The sequence below is a fragment of the Capricornis sumatraensis genome, chromosome 14 (genome assembly GCF_032405125.1).
Source record: "Capricornis sumatraensis isolate serow.1 chromosome 14, serow.2, whole genome shotgun sequence".
Classification (NCBI taxonomy): Eukaryota; Metazoa; Chordata; class Mammalia; order Artiodactyla; family Bovidae; genus Capricornis; species Capricornis sumatraensis.
In genome coordinates this window covers 49,930,823-49,946,842 of record NC_091082.1, presented here as the reverse complement: position 1 = coordinate 49,946,842, position 16,020 = coordinate 49,930,823, and the positions used below count along the sequence as shown (strand labels likewise).

The window sequence follows — 16,020 nt, the reverse complement described above, 5'->3', positions numbered from 1 at the left end:
TGCCTCTGTAATTTGCTAGTCCCGTGACTGAATTATCTTGGAAGCTGACCCTCCAGCAATAGCGACAGCTTTACTGCAGCCTCATGAGTGACCCTAAACTGAACCAACCAGCTAAGTGACTCCTAAATTCCTGCCCCACAAAAGACATGCTTATCGTTACTCTTTCAACCTACTGATTGTTTCCATGTGCTACGTTTCAGGCTAATTTTAAATGCTGCAATGATAATAAGAATGGAAAACAGCAAATCTCAAAATGTTGAAGGAATCATTCCCAACATATTTCTGTACTCACCTAAACTCTGTACCCATCGGTTAAGCATGAAGATGGAATACACAGTTTCATGTGTGTCAGATTTTTTAAAATTTTCATCTTTTGTCCCCTTTCTCAGAAAGCATCTCAAGGATGTGCTCCACCAAACCGAGGGGGTAAACCAAGAAACAGAAAGATACAGGCTCAGAGAATCAAGAGTGGAATACCATCTGGGTAGTCAGGAGACACAGAACAGAATTTTCAGAAAGATGGAAAGATAAAACACCTGTAGAGCCCAAAGATCCTTAAAAAACCTTTTTTTCAGTAATTATTTTTCCTAAATGGATGTGAAAATTAAGCAAATGGAAAAAGCCTCCAGGGAAAGCAAGAAGCTATGCCAGAGATAAGGTATCATTTTTTTTCCCCCTGAGTCTCAGCTGCAAATATTATTTGCATGGTTGTAATGGGAAAGACACTTACTCCTTGGAAGAAAAGTTATGACCAACCTAGATAGCATATTCAGAAGCAGAGATATTACTTTGCCGACTAAGGTCCGTTTAGTCAAGGCTATGGTTTTTCCAGTAGTCATGTATGGATGTGAGAGTTGGACTGTGAAGAAGGCTGAGCGCCGAAGAATTGATGCTTTTGAACTGTGGTGTTGGAGAAGACTCTTGAGAGTCCCTTGGACTGCAAGGAGATCCAACCAGTCCATTCTGAAGATCAGCCCTGGGATTTCTTTGGGGGGAATGATGCTAAAGCTGAAACTCCAGTACTTTGGCCACCTCATCTGAAGAGTTGACTCATTGGAAAAGACTCTGATGCTGGGAGGGATTGGGGGCAGGAGGAGAAGGGGACGATCGAGGATGAGATGGCTGGATGGCATCACTGACTCGATGGACATGAGTCTGAGTGAACTCTGGGAGTTGGTGATGGACAGGGAGGCCTGGCGTGCCGCAATTCATGGGGTCACAAAGAGTCGGACACGACTGAGCGACTGAACTGAACTGAACTGAATGGTGCAAGCACTGAGTGCCGAGCCAGCTGAGACTGTCACTTAATTGTTGAGAGTGTGGTGGGGGCAGGGAAGCAGAGAGCTGCATCTTCACCTTCCCAAATGGGAAATCGACAGATTGTGACTAAAACTGACAACAAGCATACTGTTTAGAGTCATGAGGGTAAATACCAAAATAATCAATGGAAGAGGTGAATGCGGCAGCCTCTGAGGAGAAGAGTAGTCACACAGAGGGGCTATTTTTCTCCTAATGACTCAGGTGGGAACTATTGGAGTCCTTAAAGTGGGGGCAGGGCTGATTTTAATACCTGAACTTCAGGATTCTAGATAGGATTCTTATTCTATTCTCCATATCAGAGATTAGACTTGTTCATGGCCCTCTTCTGGATTTTTGGGACTTGAGAAGACTCGACTCATGTCTCCACGAAACACCAGCTTCTGCAGATGAGTCTGTGTCCACATCACATCCACCCAGCTGTGGGGTCAGTGCTTTTCCTGAATACCCATCCTTTTGAGATGTATACAGACTTCACCCACATTGGAGAAGTGGAGGTATTTACACAGCAGATACCCTCTACTTCCAGGTCAGGCTTTTTTTTTTTTTTTTTAATTGTGTTTTGAGTCTTCCCAGAGCAGGGATCAAATCCAAGTCCCCTGTCTGGCAGGTGGATTCTTAAGCACTGGATGACCAGGGCAGTCCCAGGTCATGCATTCTTGCTGCTATTTTGAAGCCTGGGCCCTTTCTTCTTCCCCTGCCCTGAGAAAGAATTCTGATTTCCACCAGCTCAGTGAGAACCATCTGACATGTGCTCCTTGATGAAACCTTGTAACCGTTTAGGACAATTGCTCCCATTTTACAGACAGGATAACTGAGTCAGGAGTTATATCTAAGTCACAAGCTTCCCTGATGGCTCAGACAGTAAAGAATCTGCCTGCAATGTGGCAGCCTGGGGTTTGATCCCTGCGTTGGGAAGATACCCTGGAGTAGAGCATGGGAACCCACTCCAGTATTTTCTCCTAGAGAATTCCATGCACAGATGAGCCTGGCAGGCTACAGTCCATGGGGTTGCAGAGTTGGACATGACTGAGCAACTAACACTTTTAAGTCAGTCAGTGTGACCCAGGTCCAGTATCCCCTGAGATGGAACCCATTTTCACTGCCTTCCTTCATTCCTCTGATCATACTCAAGATGGGCCCTCCTGGAGCTTGGTCACTGGCGGGCCTAAGACGGGGAGGTGGGGCACGAAGAGTGGAGGTCCAGGCAGACACCCTGCTGGGAGCACCAGGGTCCTTAAGCTGAGCTGCCTCTGCATATGGAGTGGAGCAGCTCCTAGGAGGCCTACAGCCTGGTGTGGCCTTGGCAGGTCACCTGATGTTATGTGGAGTTAATAGCATCTACCTTCCTTCCTTAAGGTTAAAGGAATTAAAGCAGGTGACAGGACAGTGCTCCTCAACTGGCCATCACTAGTCTTCCTTTGCCTGGTACTCACTCACCTTGTAGCCCAGATAAGTCCTGACTTCACCGGGCCTCCCAGGGAGGAAGACTCGGAGTGGAATGGGGAACTCAGCTTGGGGTCAGACTTGCTGATCAGGGATGAATATCAAAAAGTGCTCACAGTCCAAGAGCTTCAGGACCATGGAGAAGCCCAGAGAGGGTGGTGACTGGCCTGAGGCCACCAAAGGAGTAGGTGGCAGAGTCAGACCCCTGTTCCCACTCCCATTATGACTGTAGTCTTAGCCCCTGCTGGGAGGGGACCCCCCAACTGGGTGCCCAGGGTAGGGGTGGGGTTGGGGGAACCCTCGGACTACCACCATGCTGGAGTGACTCTCTTGTCCTGCTCCCTGGCCCCTCAGTCTCTCAGTTAACATGTTCCCTGGCCACACCGCTGCCGAGGGCAGATGTGGGGTCGGGATTGGTGAGGCCAGCTCTTGCAAGGAGTGAGGACTTTCCTTCCCAATCCTGAGTCAGGAGTGGGCTAAAGGCCCCCTTCCCCAATCTGTACCCTGTTGTGGTGACTCTGGTCCCACCACCAGAGCCCCAGTCCTGGCAGCCAGGAGGGCTGAGGCGTCTGCAGGTTCAGCACCTTGGAGAGGGGACAGTCCTGCGCCCACAGACTCCTCGTGGGCAGCTGCCCGCACCTGCTTTCTCAGCCTCTCAACACTTGGGGGAAGTTTCTAGGAACTTACCAGAGGGCACACTCATGAGGAAGGGAGGCAGGATTTGAACCCAGGTCTAAAATCTGAGCCAAGTAAAGGTACCAAATGTGCACGCCTAAGGAACTGGATCCCAACCAAGCTCCAGACAGCTGCCGCTGGGGTCATCGCCACTAGCTTCCCCACGATGGGACCTGGCCCAGATTCTTCTGAGAGCCCTGCTGTGCAGCCCCAAGGGAAGGCAAATCCCTTGATTTTGACAACTCCCCAGCCCAGACCCCACGGGTCTAACACCACCAGCCTTGTGTGGGGCTTGAAGATGGAATGATTAAGGGCCATTTCTCAGGACAGACTTGGGCCAGTGCGATGACTGTTGCATCTCTGGGTCCTACAAAGCACAAGGGGCTGGCCCAAGGTCACACAGGGAGAAGCCTGCCTGCTCCCACAGCAGATACTTGGAGGCCAGACAGGGGGTCCAACTCAGGGTCTGGCACACAGGAGAACCCACCAATGGCTGAGGTAGCCCCTGCCTAGGCCCATCTGAAGTCCAAGGACACACAATCCAGAATTTTGTTATAAATACATGTGTTTGGTGAGTGAGGGGCAACAGAGGTGGGAGAGATGCTGTACACAGCTGGTATAGGTTTGGTGGCTGAACGCCACCCAGAGGAAGACAGACAGTCCACCCGGCAGGACCAGCCAGACAGCGTTCTGGGGCCTGTAACAGTCAGTTGGTGGGCAAGCCAGCAGGAGTCTTGTCCAGGGCTGGCGGGACCCAGGTGCCCCAGAGGCTCCCTGTCCGAGGTCGTGGGCAGCGTCAGCAGCAGTACCCGGGCTCAGCTCACATCATTCAGGGCCTGGAAGGACACAAGGCCTCATCAGGAGGGGGCTGGGCTGAGGCGGGTGAGCAAGATGACCCTTCAGGGAGCCCTGGGTACCCCCTGCCCCTCGGGGGGGGGTGGGGTGGGGCTCACCTTCCGGGCAAATTCAGGCAGGACGAAGGCTGCCCGGTGCACATCGGAGTTGTAGTATTTCAGCTGCATCTCTTCCACCTGCTTCTGCACCAGCAGCTGCAAGGGCTCCCGGAAGTTGGTGCTCTGGGGACAGGGGTGTGGCTCAGAGACATGCTCTCCTGGCCCACCTGCCAGGCTCCCGCGCCCACCCGGGGGCCAGCCCGCTCCGGCTCACTGGGTTCTTGCTGCACAGCATGAAGCCGATCTGGCCGCTGGGGTAGGTGGGGATGGTGCAGTAGGCGTAGTCCACCACCGGGAAGAGAGACTTGCAGAACTGCCGCATCTCCTTGATGAGGTCCAGGTGCAGCCACTGGCACTCACCTATGGCGCGCGAGGGGGAGGGGCGCAAGCGGCCAGATGATGTCAGCGCTGGCTGGGGGCAGCGCCTGGTCCAGCCCCAGCCGGACCCCTCCCGGCAGGAGCCCGGCTCACCCAGCAGCACCCAATCCACCTGAGCCCCCTCACCCTGGCAACAGAGAATGCCGTCCTCCTTGAGGGCAGTCTTCATGAGCTGGTAGTAGGACTCCTTGAAGAGGCTCTCAGCAGGACCTGCAGAGGCGGCGGGTGGGTGGGGGGGAGAGCAACGGGGAGGGGGCAGGGGACAAGCACCAAGGGACACCGCCTGAGCCTGCCTCTGGGGGCATGAGGGCCACTCTCACCCCAAGATACACATCCACACAGCCACCAAGGGGCAGAGCTGGGAGTTGAAAGCCAGGCCTGTGGAACTCAGAAATCAACCATGAAGAGGGTGCTTTGGAGCGGTGCAGGGATCCAGTGCCCCAGTGCGGAGGGGCTCTACGTTTTAACCCCATTCCTGCGGGATTCCTGTCAGCACTGCATCAGGGCAGTCTCCAGCCTGGGCCTTGGTTTAAGACTATATCACATGGAACTTCCCTGGTAGGCCAGTGGCTAAGACTGCATTCCTAATGCAAGGGGCTCGAGTTTGATCCCCAGTGGGGGAACTAGATCCCGTGTGCTGCAACTAAGACCCAGTGCAGCCAAATAAAAACTAAGTGTTAAAAAAGAAAAGAAAAAAGATGAGATCCCTGCACACATCCTGATGCTGGCCTGTCAGGGGCAGAGAGGAGACTGAGAAGGAAACTGGGGCCTCAGTGGACCAAGGCCCCACTCTCCTCCAGGCTCTCAACCAACTCTGGGCAGTAGCCTAGTGCCCCTACTCTGCTGAGCCATGTTTGAGGGGGTAGGTGACACCTCAGAAGGGAAAAGAGCTGCACTAGTTCTGGAGGGCCCCTCCGTCCTCTATTCTGCAACTCGGACTTGGGACACAGATGGAGATGCTGGCCTCCCCTCTGGTGGCTGCCAGAGGCCCCAGGCCAACCAGCTTACCCATGGGATCTGAGGAGTCAGTGATGATGACGTCGAAGGCGTCCTGGTTCTGTTTCATGAACTCAAAACCATCACCCACGTGTAGGGTCAGCTTTGAGCTGGAGTAGCCAACAGCCATGCTAGGCAGGAACTTCTTGGAGACTTGAATGACATCCTGGGGAGGGGACAGGAGGTAACAGGTTGGGCCACAGGGGTTATGGACCCTGGAGCCAGAGTTGAGTAGGACCCCTTCTCAGAGCCTGACTCACCTTAGACAAGCCATTCTTTCTGAACTTCAGTTTGCACATCTGTACAGCAGGGCGCAGCTTGGTACCTCCTCTTCTCAGAGGGCTGACTACCACCAGCAGCTTGGCCCACACCTCCACGACCCCTGCTTCCCCTCCCCAAACCCAAGTGCCCCAGGAGAGTGGCTTCCTTACTATTTCAGAGGGCTGGAATTCCACCTGGCCTGTATGTCTCACTACGCACACCTTTTATCAGATAACCCTTTGACTCCTAAGTTGAATGTCAACTCCAAGGAGGCAGGGCTAGACCTCCTGATGCACCAGTGAATCTGGCACCTAAATGCTCATGAAAGTCCCCAGCTGCTGTAAAGGACAGGAGTGCCCTGGGACTTCTGCGAAGCATCAGCTCTCAGAGTTACTAAGAAATAGCATCAGCGGCACACCTACTGTGTACCAAGTGCTTTCCTGTCCTCCTACTGAAGCCTCCAACGTGCTTTTGAGACCAAGAAACAGGCCTAGAAAGGTTAAGCAACTTGCCCGGTGGTAAACAGCCAGTTCAGGGCAAACTGGGGCTTGAACCCAGACCCACCCAGCTGTGCGCTCACCTCGTCAATCTCGCACTGGACCACGGACTCCACAGAGGAATGCTTGATCACCTCCCGCAGGACGCCTCCGTCCCCGCCCCCAATGATCAGCACCTGCCAAGGGGAGAAAGAATCAGCCAGGAGCGGGGCAGGAGCCCCACAAAATAGGCTCCAGCAGGAGTTAGTGGCCGGCCTCTCTGCCCTCTAAACGGCACTGAGCAGACAGAGCTCCCTGGAACAATTTCTCAGCTCCCCGGTGTCACAGACTTAATCACTTCATCTTCCACTTTGTCCCCTTTTCCCCTTGTCCACCCTCAGCCCGGGTGTTAGCCCCTACCCCTCGTGAAATGGGCAGCTCCTCCCCTCTAGGCCCCTCGTCCTCGCTATCACTTCTCTGACAACCTTTTGGGGAGGGCTGAGCACTGGGCACTCCTGGGGCCCCCAGCACTGTTCTGTGGGGGCTATCCCTGGGCCCAGGGCTGGATCTAGCTGGGATGGGGTACCTTGCGTGGGTTGGGGTGACTGCAGAGGGGCAGGTTGGCGATCATCTCCTGGTAGGAGAACTCGTCCCTCTCCGTGCACTGGATAACGCCGTCCAACACCAGCACATTCCCGTAGCTCTTACTGAGGGCAGGAGTGACAGTCAGCGACCTGGGCTCCACGGGAAGGGGGCGACGTGCCCCCCACTCGCCCAGGGTGAGAAGAATCTCTCCCAACCTGCCGAGGGGGCTCCAGGGGTGAGTCCGGGGGGTGACACGTGGCGAGGATCGGCGGGCGGGCCCGCTGGGTGGAGGCTGGACGCGGGGTCCCGGCTCTGACGTGTCCGGGACTGACACGTGGAGCTCGGTGCAGCGGGTCGGCGCAGATTCCGGCTCCCTCCCCGCCGAGGTGGACCGCCCGAAAAGCCGGTCCCCAGCCCAGCGAGAAGGATGCGGGTTGGGGAGGGGACGGAGGGAAGAGACGGGCCTAGCTCACGAGAACTTCTGACAGTTTTGCAGGGGAAGGAGCGGGCAGAGACGGCCGGGGGCGTCCGGAGGTAAAGCGCGCAAGACAGGGGTCCGGCAGGAAGAGGGTCAGGCTGGGCCGAGCCCAGGGCTGGAGTGCCGGCGGGCTGCGCGGGGCCGGGCGGCCGGGGCGCGGGGCCGGGAGGGCGCGGGTACCTGCGGAAGACGAGGATATCCTGGTACCGCGAGCGTTGATGGTGTAGCAGCTGCTCCACCTGCAGAGACAGGGCCTGGCCGGGCCACAGGCTGCACGTCTCGCGGAACCAGCCCTCGCGGATGGCAGCGGGGCCGGGGGCGGCGGGGCCGTCAGGGCTAGGCTCCATGGCGGGCGGGCGGGCTGGCAGTGCGGGGCGCGGGCCCGGGACTGCAGGCCGCGCGGAGCCGCAGCACAACGGGACCAACTCCGCCCGCCGCCCGCACGGCAACCTAACCCGGCCGGCGGGGCGGGGCCTGTTGCCAGGGGCGGGCCCCAAGCCCTCCAGTGGCGGCGCCCGTGCGCGGCAGCCCGGCGGCCCCGCCCCCTCCCGGCGTCCGAGCGCACTCATTGGTCTCCGACATGCAGCACGGCGTCCAGTGGCTGCGGCGGGCCGTCCGTCTGCGGCAGCAGGCTAGTGAGGCAGCTTCCCTGGGCCACGTGGGGCCGGGCTCGGGGAGGCACAGACTGGCCCGAGAGGGAGTGAGGGGTACCCGACTCCGCAAGGGAAACCTGAGCTGACATCTCGGGCCCGGCGCGGCGTGTCGGAGCACCGAGGCGTCAGGGCTGCCGGCTTGAACCCTTGGGCTGGAAACACTGGTGGCTACACTGTCGAAAGAAGAGTTACGTTGTTTCGCTGGAGCTAGTGTAGAGTGAATGTATCATCTTTACCGCGTCCGCAAATTTGGGTCCGTGTTGGACTTCAGCACAGCAGTATGCTTGGTCGGGGGCACAACGAGGGTTTTATTTACTTGAGAAGAGCCATCACAGCCCCAGGACTTAAGCTCGATTTAGGCATTTCCCCTTAGATTCTCTGATCCTTGGGCGTATGGCTGCTGAATGAGAAAGAATTCTTTTCTAACCGAGTTTCTAAATTTACCAGCAGTGTCCCGGAAGAGACCAACACATGCATATTCAGCACCAAAAAAGACTGGCACACAGGGTTTTTGTTTTTGGTTTTGTTTTTTTTGACAAACTGGGCCTCGCTCCTTGAAAGGTGGGCGGGAATGTGCTTTCTGATTTTGTGAAAATGTCAAGGAACTTTTCTGAATCACATTAAGCATGCTAATTACCAAATATTAAATGCTAATTGCTCTACATGCTTAGTTCTTCGCATGCCAGGGCAGGGAGGTGAAACTGGTATAAGCCACGGGTGACATTATGACAAGGGTGTTTTTTTTGAGGGACTTTTTGTAATGCTGAAAGCTCAGCTTCTCTGTATACTGGTGCAGAATCAAATCTCAGAGACAGTTTTGGGTGATACCTCACCGAAATACTATACCTTTTCTACCGGAAAGGGTAGCTTTCTTGCTTTACCAGGTAAAGGGGGATACAGAGGGCTCATGCTCTCAAAACCATGTGTCTCCAACTTGGGGAAGACAGTGACAAGTTTTCTAGTCATTGCTTAAAGAGGGCATGATCAGCTCGTGGACATTCTTCTAATGCGTTGGTATGAAGTAAGCAGAAGTGCACATTGTCAGCCTTCAAGTCAAACTGGTATGGGGTCTATGTGCTTGTGGGCAGCATCAGTTCAGTTCAGTCACTCAGTCGTGTCCAACTCTTTGCGACCCCATGGACTGCCAGGCTTCCCTGTCCATCACCAACTCCCAGAGCTTGCTCAAACTCATGTCCATCAAGTCAGTGATGCCATCCAACCGTCTCATCCTCTGTCATCCCCTTCTCTTCCTGCCTTCAATCTTTCCCAGCATCAGGGTCTTTTCTAAGGAGTCAGCTCTTCACATCAGGTGGCCAAAGTATTGGAGCTTCAGCTTCAGCATCAAGTCCTTCCAATGAGTATTCAGGATTATTTCCTTTAGGATTGACTGGTTGGGTCTCCTTGCAGTCCAAGGGACTCTCAAGAGTCTTCTCCAACACCACAGTTCAAAAGCATCAATTCTTCAGCAATCAGTTTTCTTGATGGTCCAACTCTCACATCTATGACTACTGGAAAAACCAAAGCCTTGGCTAGATGGACCTTTGTTGGCAAAGTAATGTCCCTGCTTTTTAATATGCTGTCTAGGTTGGTCATAGCTTTTCTTCCAAGGAGCAAGTATCTTTTCATTTCATGGCTGCAGTCACCATCCGCAGTGATTTTGGAGCCCAAGAAAATAAAGTCTGTCACTGTTTCCATTGTTTCTCTATCTATTTGCCATGAAGTGACGGGATTGGATGCCACGATCTTAGTTTTCTGAATGTTGAGTTTTTTCTCCAGCTTTTTCACTCTCCTCTTTCTCTTTGATCAAGAGGCTCTTCTTTGCTTTCTGCCATAAGGGTGGTGTCATCTGCATATCTGAGGTTATTGATATTTCTCCTGGCAATCTTGATTCCAGCTTGTGCGTCATTCAGCCTGGCATTTCACATGAGGTACTCTGCATAGAAGTTAGATAAGCAGGGTGAAAATATACAACCTTGATGCACTCCTTTCCCAATTTGGAACCAGTCTGATGCTCCATGTCCAGTTCCAACTGTTGCTTCTTGACCTGCATACAGATTTCTCAGGAAGCACGGAAGGTGGTCTGGTATTCCCATCTCTTAAAGAATATTCCACAGTTTGTGGTGATCCACACAGTCAAAGGCTTTGGCATAGTCAATAAAGCAGAAGCAGATATTTTTCTGGAAGCAGATGTTTTCTCTTGCTTTTTTTATGATCCAGTGGAGGTTGGCAACTTGATCTCTGGTTCCTCTGCCTTTTCTAAATCCAGCTTGAACATCTGGAAGTTCTCAGTTCATGTACTGCTGAAGCCTGGCTTGGAGAATTTTCAGCATTATTTTGCAAGTGTGTGAGATGAGTGCAATTGTGTGGTAGTTGGAACATTCTTTGGCATTGCCTTTCTTTGGGATTGGAATGAAAACTGACCTTTTCCAGTCCTGTGGCCACTGCTGAGGTTTCCAAATTTGCTGGCATATTGAGTGCAGCACTTTACCAGCATCATCTTTTATGACTTGAAAAGCTTAACTAGAATTTCATCACCTCCACTAGCTTTGTTCCTAGTGATGCTTCCTAAGGCCCACTTGACTTCACATTCCAGGATGTCTGGCTCTAGGTGAGTGATCACACTATCATGGTTATCTGGGTCACTTTTTTGTACAGTTCTCCCATGTATTCTTGCCACCTCTTCTTAATATCTTCTGCTGCTGTTAGGTCCATATTGTTTCTGTCCTTAATTGTGCCCATCTTTGCATGAAATGTTCTGTTGGTATCTCTCATTTTCTTAAAGAGATCTCTAGTCTTTCCCATTCTGTTGTTTTCCTCTATTTCTTTGCACTGATCATTGAGGAAGCCTTTCTTATTTCTCCTTGCTATTCTTTCACACAATGGATTTAGATGGGTATATCTTTCCTTTTCTCCTTTGCCTTTCACTTCTCTTCTTTTCTCAGCTATTTGTAAGGCCACCTCAGACAACCATTTTGCCTTTTTGCCTTTCTTTTTCTTGGGGATCGTTTTGATCACTGCCTTCTGTACAATGTCACAAACCTCTGTCCATATTTCTTCAGGTACCCTGTCTATCAGATCTAATGCCTTGAATCTATTTGTCATTTCCACTGTATAATCCTAAGGGGTTTGATTTAGGGCATACCTGAATGGTCTAGTGGTTTTCCCATTATCTTCAATTTAAATCTGAATTCGGCAATAAGGAGTTCATGATCTGTGCCACAGTGAGCTTCTGGTCTTGTTTTTGCTGACTGTATAGAGCTTCTCCATCTTTGACTGCAAAGAAAATAATCAATCTGATTTCAGTGTTGATCATCTGGTGATGTCCATGTGTAGAGTCTTCTCTTGTGTTGTTGAAAGATGGTGTTAGCTATGACCAGTGTGTTCTCTTGGCAAAGCTCTATTAGCCTTTGCCCTGCTTCATTATGTGCTCCATGGCCAAACTTGCCTTTACTCCAGGTATCTCTTGACTTCATACTTTTACATTCCAGTCCCCTATAGTGAAAAGGACATCTTTTTTTGGTGTTAGTTCTAGAAGGTCTTTTAGGTCTTCATAGACCTGTTCAATCCTGTTTCCCTATCCCTGTGGGCAGCATACCGTTGTTAATCAGTAACTTCTCCTTCCTGGAGGGGGTTTCCATATCTGCAAAATAGCTCAAAGATAATGTTGTCTACTGGAGATATGCTACTGGAGATCAGTGGAAAAACAACTCCAGAAAGGATGAAGGGATGGAGCCAAAGCAGAAAGAACACCCAGTTGTGGACGTGACAGGTGATAGAAGCCATGTCCAATGCTGTAAAGAGCAATATTGCATAGGAACCTGGAATGTCAGGTCCATGAATCAAGGCAAATTGGAAGTGGTCAAACAGGAGATGGCAAGAGTGAACGGTGACATTCTAGGAATCAGCGAACTAAAATGGACTGGAATGGGTGAATTTAACTCAGGTGACCATTATATCTACTACTGTGGGCAGGAATCCCTTAGAAGAACTGGAGTAGCCATCATAGTCAAAAAAAAGTCTGAAATGCAGTACTTGTTTGCAATCTCAAAAATGACAGAATGATCTCTGTTCATTTCCAAGGCAAACCATTCAGTATCACAGTAACCCAACTCTATGCCCCAATCAGTAACACTGAAGAAGCTGAAGCTGAACCGTTCAATGAAAACCTACAAGATTTTAGAACTAACATCCAAAAAAGATGTCCTTTTCATTGCAGGGGACTGGAATGCAAAAGTAGGAAGTCAGGAAACACCTGGAGTAACAGGCAAATTTGGCCTTGGAATGCGGAATGAAGCAGGGCAAAGGCTAATAGAGTCTTGCCAAGAGAACGCATTGGTCATAGCAAACACCATCTTCCAACTACACAAGAGAAGACTTTACACATGGACATCACCAGATGGCGAACACTGAAATCAGATTGATTATATTCTTTGCAGCCAAAGATGGAGAAGCTCTATACAGTCAGCAAAAACAATACCGGGAGCTCACTGTGGCTCAGATCATGAACCCCTTATTGCCAAATTGAGACTTAAATTGAAGAAAAGTGGGAAAACCACTAGACCATTCAAGTATGACCTAAATCGAATCCCTTAGGATTATACAGTGGAAGTGAGAAATAGATTTAAGGGACTAGATCTGATAGACAGAGTGCCTGATGAACTATGGACAGAGGTTCGTGACATTGTACAGAAGACAGGGATCAAGACCATCCCCAAGAAAACGAAATGCAAAAAAGGAAAATGGCTGTCTGAGGAGGCCTTACAAATAGCTGTGAAAAGAAGAGAAGCAAAAAGCAAAGAAGAGAAGGAAAGATATACCCATTTGAATGCAGAGTTCCAAAGAATAGCAAGGAGAGATAAGAAAGCCTTCCTCAGCGATCAACGCAAAGAAATAGAAGAAAACAATAGAATGGGAAAGACTAGAGATCTCTTAAAGAAAATTAGAGATACCAGGGGAACATTTCACACAAAGATGGGCTCAATAAAGGACAGAAATGGTATGGACCTAACAGAAGCAGAAGATATTAAGAAGAGGTGGCAAGAATACACAGAAGAACTGTACGAAAAAGATCTTCATGACCCAGATAATCACAATGGTGTGATAACTCACCTAGAGCCAGACATCCTGGAATGTGAAGTCAAGTGGGCCTTAGGAAGCATCATTACAAACAAAGCTAGTGGAAGTGATGGAATTCCAGTTGAGCTATTTCATATCCTAAAAGATGATGCTAGTAAAGTGCTGCACTCAATATGCCAGCAAATTTGGAAAACTCAGCAGTGGCCACAGGACTGGAAAAGGTCAGTTTTCATTCCAATCCCAAAGAAAGGCAATGCCAAAGAATGCTCAGACTACTGCACAATTGCACTCATCTCACACCCTAGTAAAGTAATGCTCAAAATCCTCCAAACCAGGCTTTAGCAATATGTAAACCATGAATTTCCAGATGTTCAAGCTGGTTTTACAAAAGGGAGAGGAACCAGAGATCAAATTGCCAACATCCACTGAATCATAGAAAAAGCAAGAGAGTTCCAGAAAAATATCTATTTCTGCTTTATTGACTATGCCAAAGCCTTTGACTGTGTGGATCACAATAATCTGTGGAAAATTCTGAAAGAGTTGGGAATACCAGACCACCTGACCTGCCTTTTGAGAAATCTGAGTACAGGTCAGGAAGCAACAGTTAGAACTGGGCATGGAACAACAGACTGGTTCCAAATTGGGAAAGGAGTACGTCAAGCCTGTATATTGTCACCCTGCTTATTTAACTTATATGCAGAGTACATCATGAGAAATGCTGGGCTGGATGAAGCACAAGCTGGAATCAAGATTGCCAGGAGAAATATCAATAACCTCAGATATGCAGATGACACCACTCTATGGCAGAAAGTGAAGAACTAAAGAGCCTCTTGATAAAAGTGAAAAAGGAGAGTGAAAACGTTGGCTTAAAACTCAACATTCAGAAAACTAAGATCATGGAATGTGGTTCCATCACTTCATGGCATATAGATGGGGAAACAGTCGAAAACTTTATTTTCTTGGGCTCCAAAATCACTGCAGATGATGACTGCAGCCATGAAATTAAGACACTTGCTCCTTGGAAGAAAAGCTATGACCAACCTAGACAGCATATTAAAAAGCAGAGACATTACTTTGCCAACAAAGGTCCGTCTAGTCAAAGCTATGTTTTTTCCAGTAGTTATGTATGGATGTGAGAGTTGGACTATAAAGAAAGCTGAGCACCGAAGAATTGATGCTTTTTGAACTGTGGTGTTGGAGAAGACTCTTGAGAGTCCCTTGGACTGCAAGGAGATCCAACCAGTCCATCCTAAAGGAGATCAGTCCTGAGTGTTCATTGGTAGGACTGATGTTGAAGCCTAAACTCCAGTACTTGGCCACCCGATGTGAAGAGCTGACTCCTTAGAAAACACCATGATGCTGGGAAAGATTGAGGGCAGGAGGAGAAGGGGACGACAGAGGATGAGATGGTTGGATGGCATCACTGACTCGATGGACATGAGTTTGGGTAAACTCTGGGAGTTGGTGATGGACAGGGAGGCCTGGTGTGCTGTGGGCCATGTGGTCACAAAGAGTTAGACACAACTGAGCGACTGAAGTGAATTGAACTGAATGTTGTATGTATCTGTTGATAGAGAAACAGTATTGTTTGTTTCTCCATGTTCTCGAATCCTCTCCCTTCCATAATTAACAACTGCTTGAATCTGCCCACTGAAACTCAGAGAAGTTCCTGGAGGCTGAATGAAGGCTGTTTCCTATAATCAAAGGAATGAGGGACATGAAGGCCTTGTGCCCATTCCAGTATTTTTGCCTGGAGAATCCCATGGACAGAGGAGCCTGGTGGGCTATACTTCATGGGGTCACAAAGAACTGAACATGACTGAGCAATACACACACACACACACACACGTCAGAGGAATTTGGTTTGGGGGGAACTCAGTTTTAATCCCCACTTTGGTTTTATCTTTCCCCAAATCTTTCAGGGAATGGAGTGATGACCACTGTAACTACTTTAAGCTGAGATGGGGCATAGTCCTGCCTAACTTTGGGGGAATAGATACCGAACTGGAAATAGTTGAGTTCCACGCCCTGGATCCAGGTCTCATATGATTAAGATCTCAGTGCCATTTTGGTGCAGCAGACCCAGTTAGAGGGATGACAGCTAGAACTTTAGTAGGCAGAACAGATCTCATTTCCTTTGGAATTTGGGAGAATAAGTCTGAAGACCAGTCTGGAACTGGCACTTCACAGAGGCTTATTGTAGCCAGTTGTTTTCAGGCCATTCCCTACATGGGGAAAACCCATCAAAATCCAGGGGACACCTGGAAATAGGAAGCTGGCCACATAACTAGCAGTTAGAATGACTGAAAGAATCAGCAGATGAATCTATAGGTAGAAGGTATAAGAAAGGGTAAGAACACAGAACTTTCACTCTGCTTGTTGGAACAATACAATGGCTGCTTCTCAGGAGTCTGCTTGCTGACTTGGCTGGTCATCTGGTAATCTTTTTACTCTGGTGTGATGTACCCACAGTTTTACTCCATCCAATTTTAGAGAGGTGAGAATAGTAAATAGTAAGAAGAATGTTATAGAGTCCCTTCTTTTATTTTCAAGCTGCAGCTCAGGTTATTGCTTTTTTCACATTTTCAGTAGCATTCAGTTTCTTGCTTTGAAGGGATGGAAGGAAGCTTCTGGGTGGGGGTGGGTGGCAACCTGTGGAATACAAACTCATGCATAGCAGGTAATAGTTGTCCAGTATGTTGAATATAGAAATTGGCAAGACCTTG

The 16,020-nt window shown here is 49.9% G+C and overlaps 1 protein-coding gene across 1 annotated transcript; it reads right to left on the bottom strand.

Annotated features, from left to right (window-relative positions):
* Positions 1–4,019: 4,019 nt before the first annotated feature.
* Positions 4,020–7,912, bottom strand: SRM (spermidine synthase). Its single transcript, XM_068986238.1, has 8 exons — positions 7,746–7,912; positions 7,089–7,209; positions 6,607–6,699; positions 5,778–5,931; positions 4,896–4,979; positions 4,606–4,751; positions 4,392–4,514; positions 4,020–4,274 (listed from the first exon to the last, which is right to left on the bottom strand). Exons 1-8 carry the CDS (start codon positions 7,910–7,912, stop codon positions 4,254–4,256), a joined length of 909 nt encoding a protein of 302 aa, XP_068842339.1. The 3' UTR covers positions 4,020–4,253.
* Positions 7,913–16,020: the final 8,108 nt, after the last annotated feature.

Excerpts from the sequence above, each read along its gene's own strand:
- SRM (XM_068986238.1), bottom strand. The coding sequence starts at position 7,912 with ATGGAGCCTAGCCCTGACGGCCCCGCCGCCCCCGGCCCCGCTGCCATC. Across the intron at positions 7,210-7,745 it reads GATATCCTCGTCTTCCGCAG|TAAGAGCTACGGGAATGTGC; the intron begins GTACCCGCGCCC and ends TCCTGCCCTCAG. Across the intron at positions 4,275-4,391 it reads TGCCTGAATTTGCCCGGAAG|GCCCTGAATGATGTGAGCTG; the intron begins GTGAGCCCCACC and ends GTGTCCTTCCAG.